General features: G+C 42.2%; 1 protein-coding gene across 4 annotated transcripts in view; it reads right to left on the reverse strand.

Annotated features, from left to right (window-relative positions):
- Positions 1-19,366, reverse strand: part of LOC138975983 (uncharacterized) — a 33,694-nt gene that overhangs the window by 13,760 nt on the left and 568 nt on the right. For all 4 annotated transcript variants that reach the window (XM_070348767.1, XM_070348766.1, XM_070348765.1 and 1 more), the window contains exons 2-12: positions 16,917-17,047; positions 16,419-16,662; positions 15,462-15,590; positions 10,717-10,871; positions 9,421-9,636; positions 8,991-9,066; positions 8,071-8,214; positions 7,676-7,872; positions 5,074-5,280; positions 2,744-3,154; positions 1,685-1,933 (exon numbers count right to left, since the gene is read on the reverse strand). In XM_070348767.1, coding sequence (XP_070204868.1) covers positions 1,685-1,933; positions 2,744-3,154; positions 5,074-5,280; positions 7,676-7,872; positions 8,071-8,214; positions 8,991-9,066; positions 9,421-9,636; positions 10,717-10,871; positions 15,462-15,590; positions 16,419-16,662; positions 16,917-17,047 — 2,159 coding nt within the window. The remainder of the gene's footprint in view (positions 1-1,684; positions 1,934-2,743; positions 3,155-5,073; positions 5,281-7,675; positions 7,873-8,070; positions 8,215-8,990; positions 9,067-9,420; positions 9,637-10,716; positions 10,872-15,461; positions 15,591-16,418; positions 16,663-16,916; positions 17,048-19,366) is intronic.

Raw genomic sequence — 19,366 nt, forward strand, 5'->3', positions numbered from 1 at the left:
TTAACTCGATCGTCCTGGCTAAGCTATTGTTTCGTATGTTTCTATGTGTGTTGTTTGGATTATTATATATGTATTTGAGTGTCAGATAAACAAGTGTTTCAAACTCACATCAGCTGTGATCGATCCGGAAGTGACTGCCGTAAATGTACATGTATGCGCATGTCTGTATTTACAGTTTGCGCATGCGTAAGTATTCATGTCGTCTGCTCGTGCTGTGCCATGCCGTCTGTGCACACAACACACACACACACCACAGGCGCTCGCCCGTGAAAGTGACAAGTGGCCGTTAAGTGGCCGATCCTGTCGAGTAAGAGGGGCACCTTAGGGCAAAAATCAGTGACCGTTGACCGCGTCAGACAGGTTAACGGCCATTAAGAGTCAATTATAGAAGGAAAACTCATTAGTCATGGGAAAGCTGGCCGCTCCGGGCAGGTTCACGCCCACGAAAGGGCCGGAAATGGAAGGGACTACTGTACTGACACAAACCTCTCAGCCACAATAATGAATAACAAGAAGAGCAAACGCTCGATCGAGTCACTTTCGCAGTTCTGAATATTATATGAGGCATCAGATGGACAGGAAGAAATTGCTATTCACAACACAATGCATACCTGAAGAATTCAAGACATACCTGTGACCTTGAAAAAGGTCAAAGGTCACCAAAGCAGACGTCAAAGTGTAGAGGTCACTGGGAGTCACGTTCACATAAAATTTGAGCCCGGTCACTTTTATAGTTTCCGAGAAAAGCCCAACGTTAAGTTGTGTGTTGCCGAACAGAAAAGGCTAGTTATCTCCCTTGTTTTTCCGATAACGTTCGTAAAAGGCTACAGATGTAAATACTTTGATGTAAAGAATAATCCTACAAAGTTTCAATCACATCCGATGAACTTTGTCAAAGATATAAAATGTCTAATTTTTCCTTTGACGCTGACCTGTGACCTTGAAAAAGGTCAAAGGTCAACGAAACCATCGTTAAAGTGTAGAGGTCATTGGAGGTCACGACTAAACAAAATATGAGCCGGATCGCTTTGATAGTTTCCGAGAAAAGTCCAACGTTAAGGTGGTGTCTACGGACGGCCGGCCGGACGGCCGGCCGGACAGACTAACACTGACCGATTACATAGAGTCAAGTCAAGTGACTCAAAAATAAATACGTACTCACTAGAGACGTAGACACATACACACAAGAAATTAACCAGTTCAGAAGAATATAGACAAAACACCTAACGTTCAGTTCAGAAGAAAATAGACAAAACACCAACGTTCACAGTTCAGAAGAAGATAGACAAAACACCTAACGTTCAGTTCAGAAGAAAATAGACAAAACACCTAGCATTCAGTTCAGAAGAAGATAGACAAAACACCTAACGTTTAGTTCAGAAGAAGATAGACAAAACACCTAACGTTCAGTTCAGAAGAAAATAGACAAAACACCAACGTTCACAGTTCAGAAGAATATAGACAAAACACCTAACGTTCAGTTCAGAATATAGACAAAACACCTAACGTTCAGTTCAGAAGAAGATAGACAAAACACCTAACATTCAGTTCAGAAGAAGATAGACAAAACACCTAACGTTTAGTTCAGAAGAAAATAGACAAAACACCAACGTTCACAGTTCAGAAGAAGATAGACAAAACACCTAACGTTCTCCCAGCCCCAGAGAACAAGCACACAACTCACAGCGGGTGGCTCCCTGTGGCTGGGCTGAGGGGGAAGAGGTTGCTGCTGACGGATCATGTGTGGGCGCTGGGGGTCGTTGTTGGGCGGGGAAGGCACGTGGCCGCGGTTGGGAGACCCCCGCGTTCTTAGCGTGGGCCTGGGAGGGGCTTGTGGGGAGTTGGAGGATTTCCCTGGGGACAGCGGCTGCACGGTGCTGGACTGCGGACCTTGGTTGCTGCTTGCGCTCTCTTCTTGGTTGTTCTGAGGTTCCTGCAGATGATATACAGACAACTTTCATTTCATTTGATCCTTTATTATCCCACTGCTAGGAAATTCAGGTCACTTCCTCTAAATGGAAAGGTAGCAGCAAGAAGATTCGCGCTACCCAGGTATGCACGCTTCCTGCTTTGATTTCTCCTTCTTCTACAGTTTAATGTTAATTTTTCAACAGTACACCTTCATTTGTGTATTTACTTCTTTTCATCTACAGGAAAGTGAAGGCCATCCTGACAGCCAACTTCAGGACAGCATTGCGTCAACACCTAAACATAGGAACAGTTAAGGACAGCGTAAACCAGCTAGATACAGCAGTGCAAGTCACCATCTTTAGACTGAGGACTGGACACTGTCGGCTCCTCTCTCATCTCCACAAATTAATAATCGCCAACAAACCCCGGACCACATCGTGCAGTCCTGCCCCACCTTTGACGCCCTGAGACACTAGACGTGCCCCAGTGCAGTGGAGGCCCATGAGAAGCTGTGGGGAACTCAATCAATCAATCAATATGAGGCTTATATCGGCCACCCAGTCCACCCAGTTACCGCAGAGTAACTGCAGGGGACAACAGACTTTGCTCGTTATTGACGATCTAGCATGACTTCAAAGTTAGCTTTTCTATTACTTAGTGTTTCACCACCCTTTTGACTGAAATGATGCAAAAACATTTCCAAGCAAACCATGACAACCGCATCACTCACATTTTAACATGAATTTTCATATAACTTTCATCTCAACCATTGGTTTCACTACAAACTTTGTGAAAAATCCTTCACAGGCAAAATGACAACCCCCGAACTCACCAGGGGACGTGTGAAGGACGGTGCAGGTGCAGTTGTGGCGGGGAGGGAGGGTGGGGGAGAGGGCCTGAATCCTGCCCCTCCGGGAGGCCGGGGCTGATGCTGGCGCCGACCCAAGGCTTGCGGCCGCTGAGCGGGAAGCGGGCGACCTCTTCCCACCTCCACCTGCTGCTGTAGAGGTTGGGTTTCCGTGTGGTTGCTGTGTCCGTTCTGCTGGTGGTCGATGTTGCTGTTGTCTTCGATGTCGGACACGTCCATGCCCCCGACGCTGACGTTGTCGATGTCATCTTCGTCATTGATCTCCACGTCGTTCATGACGTTCATCATGTCAACGTCGTCCGTCATTTCTGAGTTCTGGCGACTGGACGGGGCAAAGGCGGTGCTGTTGGCAGCCTGCCGCGTGTTGACCGCCATCTGGGCGACAGAGCATTACACAGTCAAACTTGTATTTGGAAATGGAAACTATGTTAAAACATTTAGTCAAAACTTGACTAAATGAAAAAAATTAAAAATTAGAAACAGTAGGGGGCCAGGTAGCTCAGTTGGTAGAGCACTGGACTTGTGATCCTAAGGTCACAGGTTTGAATCCCGGCAGGGACGGGTCAACTTTATTTGCAGACTCAGTTATGGTATCCATGTCCCACCCCCATGTCACCACAGTAGCACCTAAAAGACCTCAGTCATTCTGCCAAAAGTGCAGTTGGCTGATTACACCAAAACACACACAATACGGGTGCCAATGTTCGTGCCAGAGTCCTCATCTTTGCTACAGAAGGTGACCTCCTGGTTTCTGGGCAGACGACCTGAATATGTTGACCCTCGCGTGGTGGCCCAAGGGGAAGGCAGAGAAGGTGAGAAAAAAAACCATGTGCAGTTTAAAGATGCTCTATTTCACTGAACTGTTTGTGTAAACCCTGGGGGCGTCATTTTTAGTTATTCAATTTTCACGTGTGCCACAAGTGAAAGGGATTTCATTTCATTTCATTTACTTTACTTTATCATTACCCAATGCTGGGAAATTAATGTTGCTTCCTCCCAGTGGAAAGCTAGCAGCAACAAGAGTCGCCCTACCCAGTTGTGTGCGTGTTTAGATGTAACCAGCCACCTGCATTTATGGCGGAATGACCGACGTCATTTACGTGCCACTGTGGTGACACGGGTGTGGGACATGGATACCGTCTCTCAGTCTGCACATAGAGTTGACCCGTGTTCGTCCCGGCCGGGATTCGAACCTGTGACCCTAGGATCACAAGTCCAGTCCAACTGAGCTACCCGCCCCCCCCCCCCCCCTCCCCCTTCCACGTAGTAATTGAAATATTTTTCTTTAAATACACATGAATAGAAAAATGCTAGGTTTTACAGTAATTGAGGAAGCTCAACAGCTCCAGATGCAACATTGTGGGGAACTGTGAAAGACCTGCACCGGACTTGCCAGTTCATAACATCAGCAGGCCTAGGACTTTGAGTGACACAACCGCACGCACGCACGCACGCACGCACGCACGCCCGCACACACACACACACACACACACACACACACATACGCACACACACAAACCTGGGTAGCGTGACTCTGGTTGCTGCTAGCTTTCCACTGGGAGGAAGCGATCCAAATTTTCTAGCTTTGGGATGATCGAGTAAATGAAATGGAAATTTCTCTTGCAATAACCAAAAGACTAAAGGTCAAGAAGAAAAAAGACAGCTTGGACAGTTTCCAGAATTAACCCTGTCAGGTTTAGATGGGTTGTGAGAGAGTGAATACTCTTATGTTTATTGAGACAAACTTTCCACACACGCTCCTTGTCCACCTGTTTCAGACACACCCCTCGCTAGTGCCCGGCCTATGATGTCACATGGGAAAAGTTTGCCTTTCACTCTTTGACAACCCATACAAACCTGACAGAGTTATGTCTGAACATTGTCTATTTCAGCTTCGTCAGGCTTGCAGCATGTTAAAATAAAGAAAAATGTACCCAACACTCAGATACCGATTGTTACGGAACAGAGAAACCATAGATTGCAATGCTCTGTGTGCATGTTTTCCAATGTTATGTTTAAAGAAATGAATGAACGAGAAATAAAACAGAGGTCAGCGCACTAGTAACTTACACGGCTGAGATGGGAGAAAAGCTGGAAAGCGAAAGCTAAAACAAGAAGACAAAATCGAAAAAGACAAATGTACACTTAAGCACTCAAAATTGAAAGATGAAACACACACACCAAACTATAACAATCAGCAGTACGTAACATATAGCAAAATCAACGGAACACAACATGTGCAGCACATTCAACTTGACCGGGAAACAAAACAATCAATTTCCACGCATTCTTACCTTGAGTCTCTCTTTCTTTCTCTCGTGTCCAGCACTGCTGGTCTGCCTGGTTGCCGAGTGACCAGAGTCCTGCTGCTCTCGCTCCCTGTCCCTCTTTGGCGTCGTCAGGCTGTTGGCTCGCCGTGACAACATGCGATCCGTGCGAGGCCGTTTGGGAGGGTGAGGGGGTGTGATGGGGGTGGACCGTTCTGACCTTGCTCCAAAGTTCTGAAAACACAAGCATGACGAGATGATTAATGTATTATAAATACATTATTTATTGCCCTTGAATGCAAGTTACCCTTAACATCAGCTGACGTCATACAGGCAGCAAAATATATATTTATTATAAATACATTATTTGTTGCCCTTGAATGCAAGTTACCCTTAACATCAGCTGACGTCATACAGGCAGCAAAATATATATTTATTATAAATACATTATTTGTTGCCCTTTAATGCCCTTTAATGCAAGTTACCCATGACAACAGCTGACGTCGTACAGGCAGCAAAAGGGTTCAAGAAGACAACTCCTGCCACATTACATTACCTCTTCTTATTTTACCTCAACATTGCAGTTATTAATATAACATTAATATTATATATAAATAATATATATTATTTATATATAATGTACTAGATGAATACCCGCTTCGCCGGGTACGGCTTCGCCGGAAAGAAGTCGAGCCGAATACCCGGCTGCAGCCGGCGCACCGCACGAAGGAAGGGAGATAAACGCGCAAAACACTGGAGAAGAGTCTAAAAATAGTATAACGGGAATATGGATTGAGCGTTGTCGACAGTGACCTTCTAAAAATAGAAACGGGAATATGGATTTAAGCCACACGAAGGAAGGGAGATAAACGCTGCAAACACTGGAGAAGATAAGGAAGAGTTACTGGTAGTGGATCCAGACAAAAAAACCAAAATCGGTTCAGCGCTGTGCGCTGAATGCACGTGTTGAAATATCGACCAGGTTGTGTCCTGTCCCGGGTGTACCTGAATATGCCCACCAAATTTGAAACAGATCCATCGAGAACCTTGGCCGCGCATCGCGAACAGACACACAGACACAAGTCGTATATACTAGAATGAATACCCGCTTCGCCGGGTAGCCGGCTTCGCCGGGAAGAAGTATTTAGAGCCGTACGCCGGCTTCGCCGGGTCCGAACAATGGACCCGCCAAGCTTAGGTCCCTCCCAGATTCGTGGAATGGGAACAGCACGAAAATGATTCAGTGGCCATAATGCCATTCCTGACCATATCGAGTCCCATCCTTGTCGACGAATGTAACCGTGTTAATCACCTTTGGAGGCGAACTACACTCAAACAGGACTGAGCAAGTTATGGCTTCTAAAAGGAAGGCCAGTACATAAATTTACACAAAAGCCGCCAGACCACATCACAAACAGAACTGAACAATGCACAGGTGTTGCTCACATAGAGACACACACACACACAAAAACACAGAGAAGCCGTATCTATAGAGAGATAGATGACAGTGTATTTTTCGCGTGGCTATAAATTGATTCGACCTTTGCACTTTTACAGTGAGGATAATTTACGGGTCCAATTTACGTTCTGGACACTGCGTTGACCTTCTAAAAATAGTAACAGTAACAGAACGCCGGGAATATCCGAAGACGCTCCACTCACACTATAGTGCACCATTACGAAGGAAGGGAGGTAAACGCTGAAAACCTGGAGAATATGAGAAGATAAGGAAGAGTTACTTATAATGGTGAAATGAACACAAAAACCAAAATCGATTCAGCGCTGCGCGCTGAGAGCACGTGTTGAAATATCTCATCGATGATATTGTGTCCGGGGTGTAGCTGAATACGGTGTCCAAATTTGAAAAAGATCCACCGAGAACTTTGGCTTTGGTGTGTCGGTATGGGGGCCCGGGTAGCTGAGGTGGAACCAAAATAGCTGAGGTGGAACCAAAATCGGTTCAGCGCTGCGCGCTGAGAGCACGTGTTGAAATATCGACCAGGTTGTGTCCTGTACCGGGTCAACCTGAATATGCCCACCAAATTTGAAGCAGATCCATCGAGAACTTTGGCCGTGCATGGCGAATACACAAATACACAGATACACAGACACCCACACACACACACAGACACAGGTCGTATATATATATAGATATATATATATATATATATATATATATATAGATTGTTTTGTCAATAACAAACATTCCAACAACCTACCTTTCTTGTTTTTTTATTACAAGCATGACGATTGTCAGTCAACAGTTGCACTGCAGTGTAACATCAAGCAGTAAGAAACAATGACCAAAAAATGCAGCAGAAAAGGTCTAAGGGTGGCCTCAGCATTCAGAAGTGCTCACTGTTCAGAACTAAATCAAAACAGAACGACGGGCTGAAAACGCTGGCAGCAACAGAGAAAATATCGACACTGAATGAGTGCGACCCTGCACCTGATCCAGCACTATCATCTTTGAAGTCTTTCCTTCAAACAACACATACTTGCGGGACCACTGTACATGCTGCTTGTGTGATAAAAAAATAAGTTGAAACAGAGCAACACAAAAAGCAAATCTATGCTAAATACTAATACCCTTGAAAAATAAAGAATTGTCATTGTCATTGTCTCTCACCATGCGACTGAAGTCTTCCTGCACTCCCTCTCCTGTCTGCATGAGAAGACCGAAGCCGTTTGGCAGAGGGCTTGTGGGGTTGGACATGATGCGCTGTCGCTGGTGAGACATGATGATCAGCTGACAGTAGTGAAGCTGTCGGTTTCTGGCGTAGTCCCATGCTGTCGCGTTGAAACGATCTGGCTGGTTGATGTCCGCTGAAACGTGGAACACACTTTCAAAAACACAGCATGTGATACAAAAAAAGACCCAAAAAAACAACAAAACTTCCAGAGATCCAAAATGAACTTCAGACACTTCAAATTAAATCTACCCCCCAAATTCTACACAACATGATCCAGCTCTACTTCACCCATAATGCATTTCTCTTCACGTTCTAGCAACAGTGGACTCACCTCCCTGTTCCAAAAGGAAGTTGACCACATCGCCATGGCCACCAATAGTAGCCAGGTGCAGCGCCGTTCTTGCCTGACTGTCACAGTGATCTACTGTGGCTGGGCCAGCAATCTCCAGGATAAGGCGAGTTGCCGGCAATGATCCTGCAACCCGACGCAAACAACATTATACAATGGATGTGTTCTTCTTCTTCGTTCATGGGCTAAAACTCCCACATTCACTCATTTTTTTGCACAAGTGTATTTTGATATGTATGACCGTTTTTACCACGCCAATTGAAGTGTTAAACATCAAAACAAAAATAAAACACGACAGCAACCAGTGTCAGTAAATTCTTCATCAAATTTGTTTCAGAGTCGTTGACTTTTTCAGGAATGGATGTGTTAGTCACACAAGGCTGCACTTATTCACACATCATCAACCCGTCACATCTACCGGCTTATAATTCCTTTGACAGATGTATATTTCCCTGCTCCAGATATAACATCACTACTGTATTCATTAATACACTAGGTTTGACTGGCTGCCACGAGAATGCCCAGGTTTCACAATGTTGTTCACAGATGAAAATGACAATAGGTCAGTTCGACCCGGACTGAAAATATGTATGCGTCCAAATGTCCTGGCTACAAAAAATGTCTCCAGTCAGAAGAGCTCCTACATGTCAAAACTATCTGACAGTTGACCATCCTGGGGTCAGACCAATAAAGTATGCGTCAATGACTGAAGCGTGGTTTCATCAGACCCAGGTTTCAGATTTGTCTACTTTGCAAATTGGCTAGTATGGTTACTAATTTCACTACTGCTTTAATTGTCACATGCATTGTACAGAGTTAATGGCTGAAACCAAAGGCATAAAACAGAAATAAAGAAACTCCAGAGACAAAAACCCTTTTCAGGAACCAGAAAAGTGAGTTACCTATTTCAGCTGCCACCATAAGCACCGTTTTCCCGTCTTCATCTTTGTAGCAAGCACTCTCAGGGGTCAGTAATGTCTGAAAATATTCACAACTGTATAAATCAACCACTCAAAAGGAGAAGGAAGCATAAAACACACATTGTTGTTTGACCAATCAAATCAGCTCCAAAGTATAAAGTACCTTTCAAATGCACAGAATGCAAAGCAATATTTGCTGAGAAATACTTCCATCTGCTAAGAAATCATCTTATCAGAATGAATTGTTTCATATCATTTCCTACTGAAAGGTTACAGTCACAATGCTCATGCCTAAGTAACATTGAATTTGGTATCATATTTTGGCAAATCCATATTTTTCGTCATCAAGGTCATGTTCGAAAACAAATAAGAACTTGTGAATCTTAAGGATACACCACCAAAAAAGTCTTACTTGTAAGCATTCCAAAGGCTCGGTCCGCCTCACGGCCCAATGCATCCATGTGCGACCATTCACATCACGTTCAATGCCGTCATGCTCAGCTACATTGTACTCGGGCCGACAGAGTAACTCGAAATGCTTGATGTTGTCCATACGGCACGCCCACATGCAAGTTGTCAAGCCATCTTTGTCCCTCATTGCTGGGTCCACGTCATTATCCAACAAAAGCTGAAAGAAACAAACAGCAACACTGAAAAAGGCATTCCATACAAAACGCTTGTGAGAACAATAACAACGCAAGGGTATACAAAAAAATTTTTAAAAAAGAAGACAATATACGATGGAACCCCCATTTTAAGACCTCTAAATAACTGAGAAAATAGCGTCTTAAAAAGGAGGGAGTCTTAAAGCATGGTCTTAAAAGGGGGGACTTTTAAATCGGGGAAGGGGGGGGGGGGGGGGGGTCTTAAAAGTGAGATCCACGGTAGAAAAAAAACCCACAACATTCCAGGAAAACTTGAGAACATCAGCAACTACAGTGATCAATACCTCTAATACAAATGAACATCCTTGGGGCCAGCCAACAGTGTCCCTACATTGCAGGTGGTCTGTCATCAATCAATCAATCAATATGAGGCTTATATCGCGCGTATTCTGTGGGTACAGTTCTAAGCGCAGGGATTTAATTTTGTAAATTTTAAAAAAAATTTTTATGCAATTTATATCGCGCACATATTCAAGGCGCAGGGATTTAATCATGCCGAGTGAGATGGAATTCTTTTACACAATACATCACGCATTCACATCGGCCAGCAGATCGCAGCCATTTCGGCGCATATCCTACTTTTCACGGCCTATTATTCCAAGTCACACGGGTATTTTGGTGGACATTTTTATCTATGCCTATACAATTTTGCCAGGAAAGACCCTTTTGTCAATCGTGGGATCTTTAACGTGCACACCCCAATGTAGTGTACACGAAGGGACCTCGGTTTTTCGTCTCATCCGAAAGACTAGCACTTGAACCCACCACCTAGGTTAGGAAAGGGGGGAGAAAATTGCTAACGCCCTGACCCAGGGTCGAACTCGCAACCTCTCGCTTCCGAGCGCAAATGCGTTACCACTCGGCCATCCAGTCCTGTCATGATGGGTACATTTTGGTAAAGATGATAGACAAAGGAACAACAGGTATCCTTTCATGGGATGTGTTCTGTCACCAGAGAAGCCCCACATCCCAGATACCACTGTATACTATCAAACATAAATCCCACAGTCTCCCGAAACATAATGACACAGGTACATACATACCTCCAGACATTCTGTGGCAGGAGTGGCGACGGCCCAGTGTATGGGGGCTCTGCCCTGGACGTCAAAGATTCTTGTGTCTGCCCCATGATCCAGAAGCAGACTTAAGGCAACCTCGTTGCCTTCATGGCATGCATAGTGTAGAGCTGTGGACCCATCTGTAAACAGGTAAGAATCACAGACTTCAGCAAAAATTTTGCACAAAAAAAGAGAAACTACACACAAAGTAGCAATTGTCTTCTTCAGCGAAGTTTTTGTTCTTGAAATCTTGATTGAATGACTGGACTCATGAGGGAGGAGGGGACAGACATGAAAATGCACAGAGAGAGAGAGAGAGAGAGAGAGAGAGAGAGAGAGAGAGAGAGAGAGAGAGAGAGAGAGAGAGAGAGGGGGGGGGAGAGAGAGAGAGAGAGCGAGAGGGGGGGGGGGGAGAGAGAGAGAGAGAGAGAGAGAGAGAGAGAGAGAGAGAGAGAGAGAGAGAGAGCAAGAGCAAGAGCAAGAAGGAGAGAGGATAGTCACACACACATACACGCACACACACACACACATAGAATTGAAGAGAAGGACTCATAAATAGAGAGCTGGCACTCTGTGTGTGCAAGCAGAAATAGCTTTGGCAAGTGCAAGAAGTGGCAAAAAACAACAAACACAACAAACAACCACCCTCACAAGAAAACAACAACTAACAAGCATACCATAACACTGTATATGGTCACGGCTCAGAAATGGCGTCGAACTCAACCCTTACCCCATTTAAACGCCCCACACGCTCAGTTGTGGTTTATTCTACCTTTGAAAGTACTGACACGGGGTGCAGATTTGAATAAAGTTACTATTCTGGTAGAAACCGAAAGGTTTGATGACTTTGTTTTCGAGCAAGGCGCAATAGTAGAGTGAATTTACGTCGATTTTTGGGCCGGAAGTTGGGACACTTTTTTACTTGGTGTTGAAACGTCGTATTTGTGCGTACTACACACACTGCTTGGATAAGAACTTGATGGAGAGGGAAAGAGAAGGTGTTAGTTATTGTTTACATACTGCACGATAACCTGTACCTCACCCCAACAGTCGGCTGAGATCAAGTTTAGATCCAACGGTGAGTATGTTACTTTTCGTGTTTGGAGTCACGTAGGCAGTTTTAGCTTTTGCCGCGCTTTTAATAATGATGACAGACGTTGAACTAAGCGATAAACTTGGACAAGAAAGAACAATCTACTACTTAAAACAAAAAATATGCACAAACACAGAAGACAAAGCAATGAAAATAAGTCTTAAGTTCGTTGTTGTGTACTTTCGTGTTACCGCGAAAAGTAACAACGTAAATCAAAGTTGTTTATCGACATGTTCCTGACTTCCAACGATGGAAACAACTGTTCTATCGTCTGCTACAAAGTTGCATTGACTGTCTCGAACTCAGAACTCAGTGTGGCATGGAGGAGATGGACGTAAACGGCCAAGATAAAAACCACTGCTTTTTCGTTGTATGTAACGTACTCACCTGCAGTTTGAAACACTGTTATTTTCACTAAATAACAACTTACTTCCTTTTTTTTCATCTGAAAGTTAGAAGTGTTATTGTGATTTGTTTTGATAAAATTTGCATTTTTTAGGACAAAGATTTTTCTTTATTTTGATTTTTAAAGACATATGTTTGAGACGATTCAACCAATTTCCCAAGTTATTCAGCGTTCATGTCATTGCATGTGTTTTTTCTGGCCTTTTCTATAGTCTTTCCATACAGTTCACCTTGTGCTTTGTTTTCATGCCAATTTAATGAAATAAATTACAGGAAAAAGAAATATATGTTTTTTTACATTGAGTGCGTTACTCACACCACTCGCACATCGTGAGAGGTAACACACTCCAATCGTTTGGAGAGTTATCTTGAAAATTATTTAAATCTTGCTGGAACAAAGTAAGGAATGAATCAAGTAAACAGAAAATGATGTCTGCGTTTATTGTTTTGAATTAGAGTGGGTTTTTTTAGGAACAGTGTTGAGTGTGTTACTCACACCACTCGCACATCGTGAGAGGTAACACACTCCAATCGTTTGTAGAGTTATCTTGAAAATTATTTAAATCTTGCTGGAACAAAGTAAGGAATGAATCAAGTAAACAGAAAATGATGTCTGCCTTTATTGTTTTGAATTAGAGGTGGTTTTTTTAGGAACAGTGTTGAGTGTGTTACTCACACCACTCGCACATCGTGAGAGGTAACACACTCCAATCGTTTGTAGAGTTATCTTGAAAATTAATTAAATCTTGCTGGAACAAAGTAAGGAATGAATCAAGTAAACAGAAAATGATGTCTGCGTTTATTGTTTTGAATTAGAGTGGGTTTTTTTTAGGAACAGTGTTGAGTGTGTTACTCACACCACTCGCACATCGTGAGAGGTAACACACTCCAATAGTTTGTACAGTTATCTTGAAAATTATTTAAATCTTGCTGGAACAAAGTAAGGAATGAATCAAGTAAACAGAAAAGGATGTCTGCGTTTATTGTTTTGAATTAGAGTGTTTTTTTGACTCACATGCGAAGCAAAAGTGAGTCTATGTACTCACCCGAGTCGTCCGTCCGTCCGTCCGTCCGTCCGTCCGTCCGTAAAACTTTAACGTTGGATATTTCTTGGACACTATTCAGTCTATCAGTACCAAATTTGGCAAGATGGTGTATGATGACAAGGCCCCAAAAAACATACATAGCATCTTGACCTTGCTTCAAGGTCAAGGTCGCAGGGGCCATAAATGTTGTCTAAAAAACAGCTATTTTTCTCATTTTTCCCATTTTCTCTGAAGTTTTTGAGATTCAATACCTCATCTAAGGGCAAAGTAAGCCCCATCTTTTGATACCAGTTTGGTTTACCTTGCCTCAAGGTCAAGGTCACAGGAGCTCTTCAAAGTTGGATTGTATACATATTTTGAAGTGACCTTGACCCTGAACTATGGAAGATAACTGTTTCAAACTTAAAAGCACATGTTATGCTTTCCTCATGAGACACATTTGGTCACATATGATCAAGGTCAAGGTCACTTTGACCCTTATGAAATGTGACCAAAATAAGGTAGTGAACCACTAAAAGTGACCATATCTCATGGTAGAAAGAGCCAATAAGCACCATTGTACTTCCTATGTCTTGAATTAACAGCTTTGTGTTGCATGACCTTGGATGACCTTGACCTTGGGACAAGGTCACATGTATTTTGGTAGGAAAAATGTGTAAAGCAGTTCTTAGTGTATGATGTCATTGCTAGGTTTAGTTATTTGACCTTGACCCTGAAGGTCAAGGTCATGTGAAGGTCAAGGTCAAGCATGTGAGTCGTATGGGCTTTGCCCTTCTTGTTACAATTTACTTTGAAGGATTGGTAATTTTCAGTTCTTTGAGTACTTGTTTGATCGTTGTTTTGTTTATTGGTGTTCATGTAACACACACACTTGCCTAGGGTACCTAGATATGCAGATCATTGCTGTCGGAATGTGTCAACAATAGTTTCAATAGTTGTGTAGCATTCCTGCATTTCCATGGTGTCATTCCTATAATTAATTTCACAATTAACTGAATGCACTGAATATGAACAACGTTTTGTTCATGTTATGACAGTGTTTTGTAACACACTCATTGGCGAATAAACAGCATTTTTCTTGATAACTTCAAAATCCGCCTTCAACCTAAGATTTTTTTGTTGGGTTTATCAAGTTTTTTTGTACAGTGTATTGTTTTCATTACCAAGTGGATGGATATATGCTTTATACCTTACAAAATAATGTGAAGTAAGACTTTTTTGGTGAAATGTAACACACTCAGTGTCAAAAGTGAGAAAATCTTCTCTGTATTGTGAATTGGAGCATGGTAGAAGTCATAAGACATCATTGTTAGGTTGTTATGGTTTTGCTCTTTCATTTTTCATTCTTTTGCGTGCATTTTTCATGTGAATATCTTGACAGTGTCCTTAAGTTTGATTTTTTTGGTGAAATGTAACACACTCATTGGAAACTTTTAGGAATGACTTGACAGATAACTGATAATGGGAATAACGGGTCCGGTATCATTGATGCATTTCAACTCTTTACTATTATGTACTTGTTTCTCTTCCCATTACATGTATTTCTAAGGTTGTGTGTGTAAAATAAATAGGAATTTAGCAGTTTTGAATGTCTGTGTTGTGAGACACAGAAAGTTGATTTTTGTTTGAATACATTTTCACATCTTGTTCTGATTTGATTTTTTTTGCAGACTGTCCGTATGAAGTGTGTGGAACTAAGAATTGATTGACTGCTGAAACAGTAATCTTTTCAGTTCTTTGAGTACTTGTTTGATCGTTGTTTTGTTTATTGGTGTTCATGTAACATACACACATTCCTAGGGTACCTAGATATGCAGATTATTGCTGTCGGGGAATGCCACTTTTCACAAATGAAGATCAAGGTAGATACTAACTAATGCAGTTAACTTTTATTGTGTAATAGGTTTACTGTTAACTGTATATTAGAAAACAATGTGTGACACGGTGTTATGTAACACACTCCAGTTAAAATTTAAAATGCAATTCATTCCGCAGTAATTGATGAAAATACATTGTTACTGCCCAGACACAACTAAACACATAAACAGTTTTGCTGGACCCCAAAATGGAAAGTAATCCAAGAGTTTGTATTTGTGACTCAAGTGTCCCACAAATTGGACACCTTTTCTGAGCCATGACCATATGTTTCACTCTATCAAAACATAAGCAGTTCTCTTAATACCTACCATGTGCTGCTGCATTAAAATCAGCTCTGCTTTCCAGAAGCAAGTTGAGGGCATTATGTTCTGTATGATGAACAGCATACATCAGTGCTGTTCGTCCGATTCCGTCATGATGATCTACAGTTGAGGGATCTAAACACAAACAAAGACAGAAGAAATTATACATAACATAATCAAAAAACAAGACAGGTAGGTTGTTGGAACGTTTGTTATTGACAAAACAATACAATAACAGTTGTCAATAACAAACGTTCTAACAACCTACCTTTCTTGGTTTTTTATTCTGAATTTTGGAACGTTGGCAGTCTCTTTGTTTTTAGATTTATACATAACATATAAATTCCCGTTTTTTAACAAATTCACTGACCTGAACAGAATGCTTTTCTTCCTTTCTCTTTTGTTTCTTACATTGATCACTCCTTGTAAAAAATGTAAGCGTCCAATATTGTAGTTTACACCAAAGTTATTTTTTTTAGCCGTTGTTTTATGAGGTCTGCCCAGTAAACCATAAAGTTTCTCTACCAACAGGGTTTCACGTGTTGATGCTTTTATTGCTTCCTTCTCTTGTATCTTCTACCTTGATCTCTTCATCTAAGCGTCCACTAATGTAAACTGTATTGACGCAATTGTTTTTTGCAGGGTTGCCTTGTCGCCATGCAGTTCCTCTGCCAGCACAATGTCACCTGTCTATGCTCTTAATCGTAATCTTATGTCTTTCTTCACATCTTTTTGTTATTTAACAATTCGCATTTAGTTTTTTTACGTTGTTCTCTTAGGTACACACACATTTCTTTACCCTGTCCCTCAACCCACTGACTCCAGACAAGATGTTATAAGCAACACACACACACACACACACACACACACACGCACACCCAAACACTCTCCCATTATTTTCCTCCCTCGTTCTTATACAAAACTTTTTTTCCACCCTCTATCTTCTTTAATTATTCCCCTTACCTTGGTCGATAAGTTCCTGCATGATTTTGATGTTGCCCGCTTTGACGGCTCGAATCATGGTAGGTAGGGTAGTCAGGTTTATGCTGTCGGTGACAGACATGTTGGACTTGGAGGGAAGACGTGCGTTGTCCAGATTCACCCATCGCCAACGAAATTTGTCCGGAGCGTCTACAAATGGGGTCATAGGGCTCAGTCCCCGAGCTGAAAGGCTGAGGGTGTTGATATTCTTCTCTTGACTTCTGGACTGTAAATCAAAAAAGAAAAAGTCCACAAGAATGCTTTTAGTCTGAAATTACACAAGACAAAATCAATTGTCATCCCTACAGAGTGAGTATGGTATGAAACGCCTGCTGACATTTTTTAAAGGAGACAATTCTGCACCTTAAACATTACACTTACAGTCAGAATTGATAAGCACTAGACTGAGAAGCCCTTCAAAAATCCCAAATTGTGAGGTAAGCCTCTCAAGGAGAAAAGAGAACAGAAGCCAGTAATTACCTGTAATAACCTGTAGTACTTTTGCATGTGCAGCAGCGCCAGGTTGAGCGTGTCTCTCAGCTCTGCACATTCTACGTCTTCGCTCAACTTCAGCAGGAACTCATGGATGAAGGCCGCAGCCTTCTGGAAGTCTGTAACACAATGAATAGATCCATTAGCCCACCGTACAATGTGCAAAAGATGTTAAGACTGAAGTTATTAAAAATCATACAACAAAAAAACACACACAACAAAACAGCATCAGACAACCAAAATAAAGGGGCCTGTAGTGGTGTTGATTTTAAACAGCAGTGTTTGTGTTAACTCAGTGATTGCGCTAGTAATTTTTCAAACCGGTACGCAAACTTTTATGAAGCAAACAGTCCAGAAAAAAAACGTTAGGCTGGTCATTGGAACCAGTAAGAGTCTAACTCAGAGTACAGGTTTTATAGTTTCAACCGGTAAAATACCGGTAATTACCGGTTAACGCCAATACTGTAACTGGACATTTCTTCTTATTTTTTTGTTATAGTTTACCAGTTAGACCTTAAAATGACACACAACCCTGCCGTTACTGCCTTCTGTTTATTACCTTCACCTGCCTATATTAGGCCAAAAAAAAAAATAGGTGTGGTTACGGTAACATAGCCAAAAAAAATAGGGTAGGAAGGTAGGCAATCACTTTTTTTTAAAAACTTTTTTTTCTAATGTGTACAAATTAAACCTACTTGACAGGAAAATAAGTGTGCGACTCAAGCGCTTTCGCTTTCATTGCGTTTTCTGCACTCGTTTTTTGTGTGTGTTTTTTGACAAATGTAATAAAAAGTTATAGGGTCGGCCCCTAAAAATAGGGTAGGTCGGGTTACCGTAACCACACCTATTTTTTTTTTTAGGCCTTACCATCTAAAAGGATCCCGGGTTTCAACTTTCCTGTCTATTATGAACACCTGTTCTGTGTTCAAATGCGGCAGTAAGCAGTCATGAAATTTCGTTTTCAACTGACGGTTTTAACCTATCTCAAATTACCATGATTTTTCCCCCTCCACCTTCAAGCTAACACCAGTGACTACAGCCAGGGATAACAATAATATTACTTAGTCCCGTACCAGCTGTGTTGTGCATTGAAAAGAACAATATTACGTCGTCATCCTTCCCCTCCCTCCCTCCCATTGCTGTGAACTTGGGATCTTTATTATGCAGACTTGTGCACACAGGGGTGTTGGGACACCGAAGAAAGTCTGCACCAAGTTGACTCCTTTGGAATTGGGAAATAAATCCCTAACCGAAACTGTGGTTTGAATGGACACCAATAGCGCTAACCTGATTTCAAAGCCAGAGATGCTATCGACTGAGTTATCTCCCTGCAAAGTCCATGCCAACTGTAGTATTTAGTGTTAAACAATCAGTGACTCTGACTACTCCTGAGAGAGAGAGAGAGAGAGAGAATTGAATTGAATTGAATTGAACTTTATTTTACAAGGATTTAGATTTAAGGCTACGCCTTTTCTTACAATCTGTCCTTGGGACGCATAGACACACAATTATATAATTTAAAAAAAAAATATAAAAAAATAAAAAAATAAAAATTAGAGAGAGAGAGAGAGAGAGAGAGAGAGAGAGAGAGAGAGAGAGAGAGAGAGAGAGAGAGAGAGAGAGAGAGGGATGGGGTGGGGGTAGTGTTCCACATGACCTAAAATCAGTGTCATGCTTACTTACCGAACCCTATTTGCTGAATTCCTACTTACAAATTTCTATTTACCGAATCCCTACTTACCGAAAAACTATGAAGACATCATGTGTGTGTGTGGAATGACATATATTGAGTGTCTGGGTGTCAGTATTGGCGTTAACCGGTAATTACCTGTATTTTACCGGTTGAACTTGAAATGAGAAAATACCGGAACAAAATTGGCTGCCGGTATGACCTACCGGTTGATTTTTTACTATTTTAGAACTACCGGGTTTTTTTTGGCTGGTAAAACAACAAAACCAGTACTTTGAGTTGGACTCTTACTGGTTCCAATGACCAGCCTACCGTTTTTTTCTGGACTGGTTACATCATAAAAGTTTGAGAACCGGTTTGAAAAAATACTAGCAGCATAGGGCTGACTAAAATATTTTCACTACATCAGTGCTCACTGCTACCTCTTGAATTTGGGGCTGGGCCGCTATTGCGCGGGGCCGCTATTGCGCGAATCTAACCCTAACCCTAACCCAAACCCTAACCCTAAAGATTCGCGCAATAGCGGCCCCGCGCAATAGCGGGCCGACCCCTTGAATTTTAGGCAAGGGGGGGGTCGAGTACCCCTTGTTTTTCTTGCCACGAAATATGATATGTAAACATATTCTGAAGATGTTGAACAGGGAGGGAGGGGAGGGGGGTGGGGGGGTCTCAGCTGAAACTGGGAAGGGACAAGGTCCACATCAACCCTAGCCTATGCTATAGACCAGCTTTAGGGTCAGGGACCGAA

The sequence above is a fragment of the Littorina saxatilis genome, linkage group LG9 (genome assembly GCF_037325665.1).
Source record: "Littorina saxatilis isolate snail1 linkage group LG9, US_GU_Lsax_2.0, whole genome shotgun sequence".
Lineage (NCBI taxonomy): Eukaryota > Metazoa > Mollusca > Gastropoda > Littorinimorpha > Littorinidae > Littorina > Littorina saxatilis.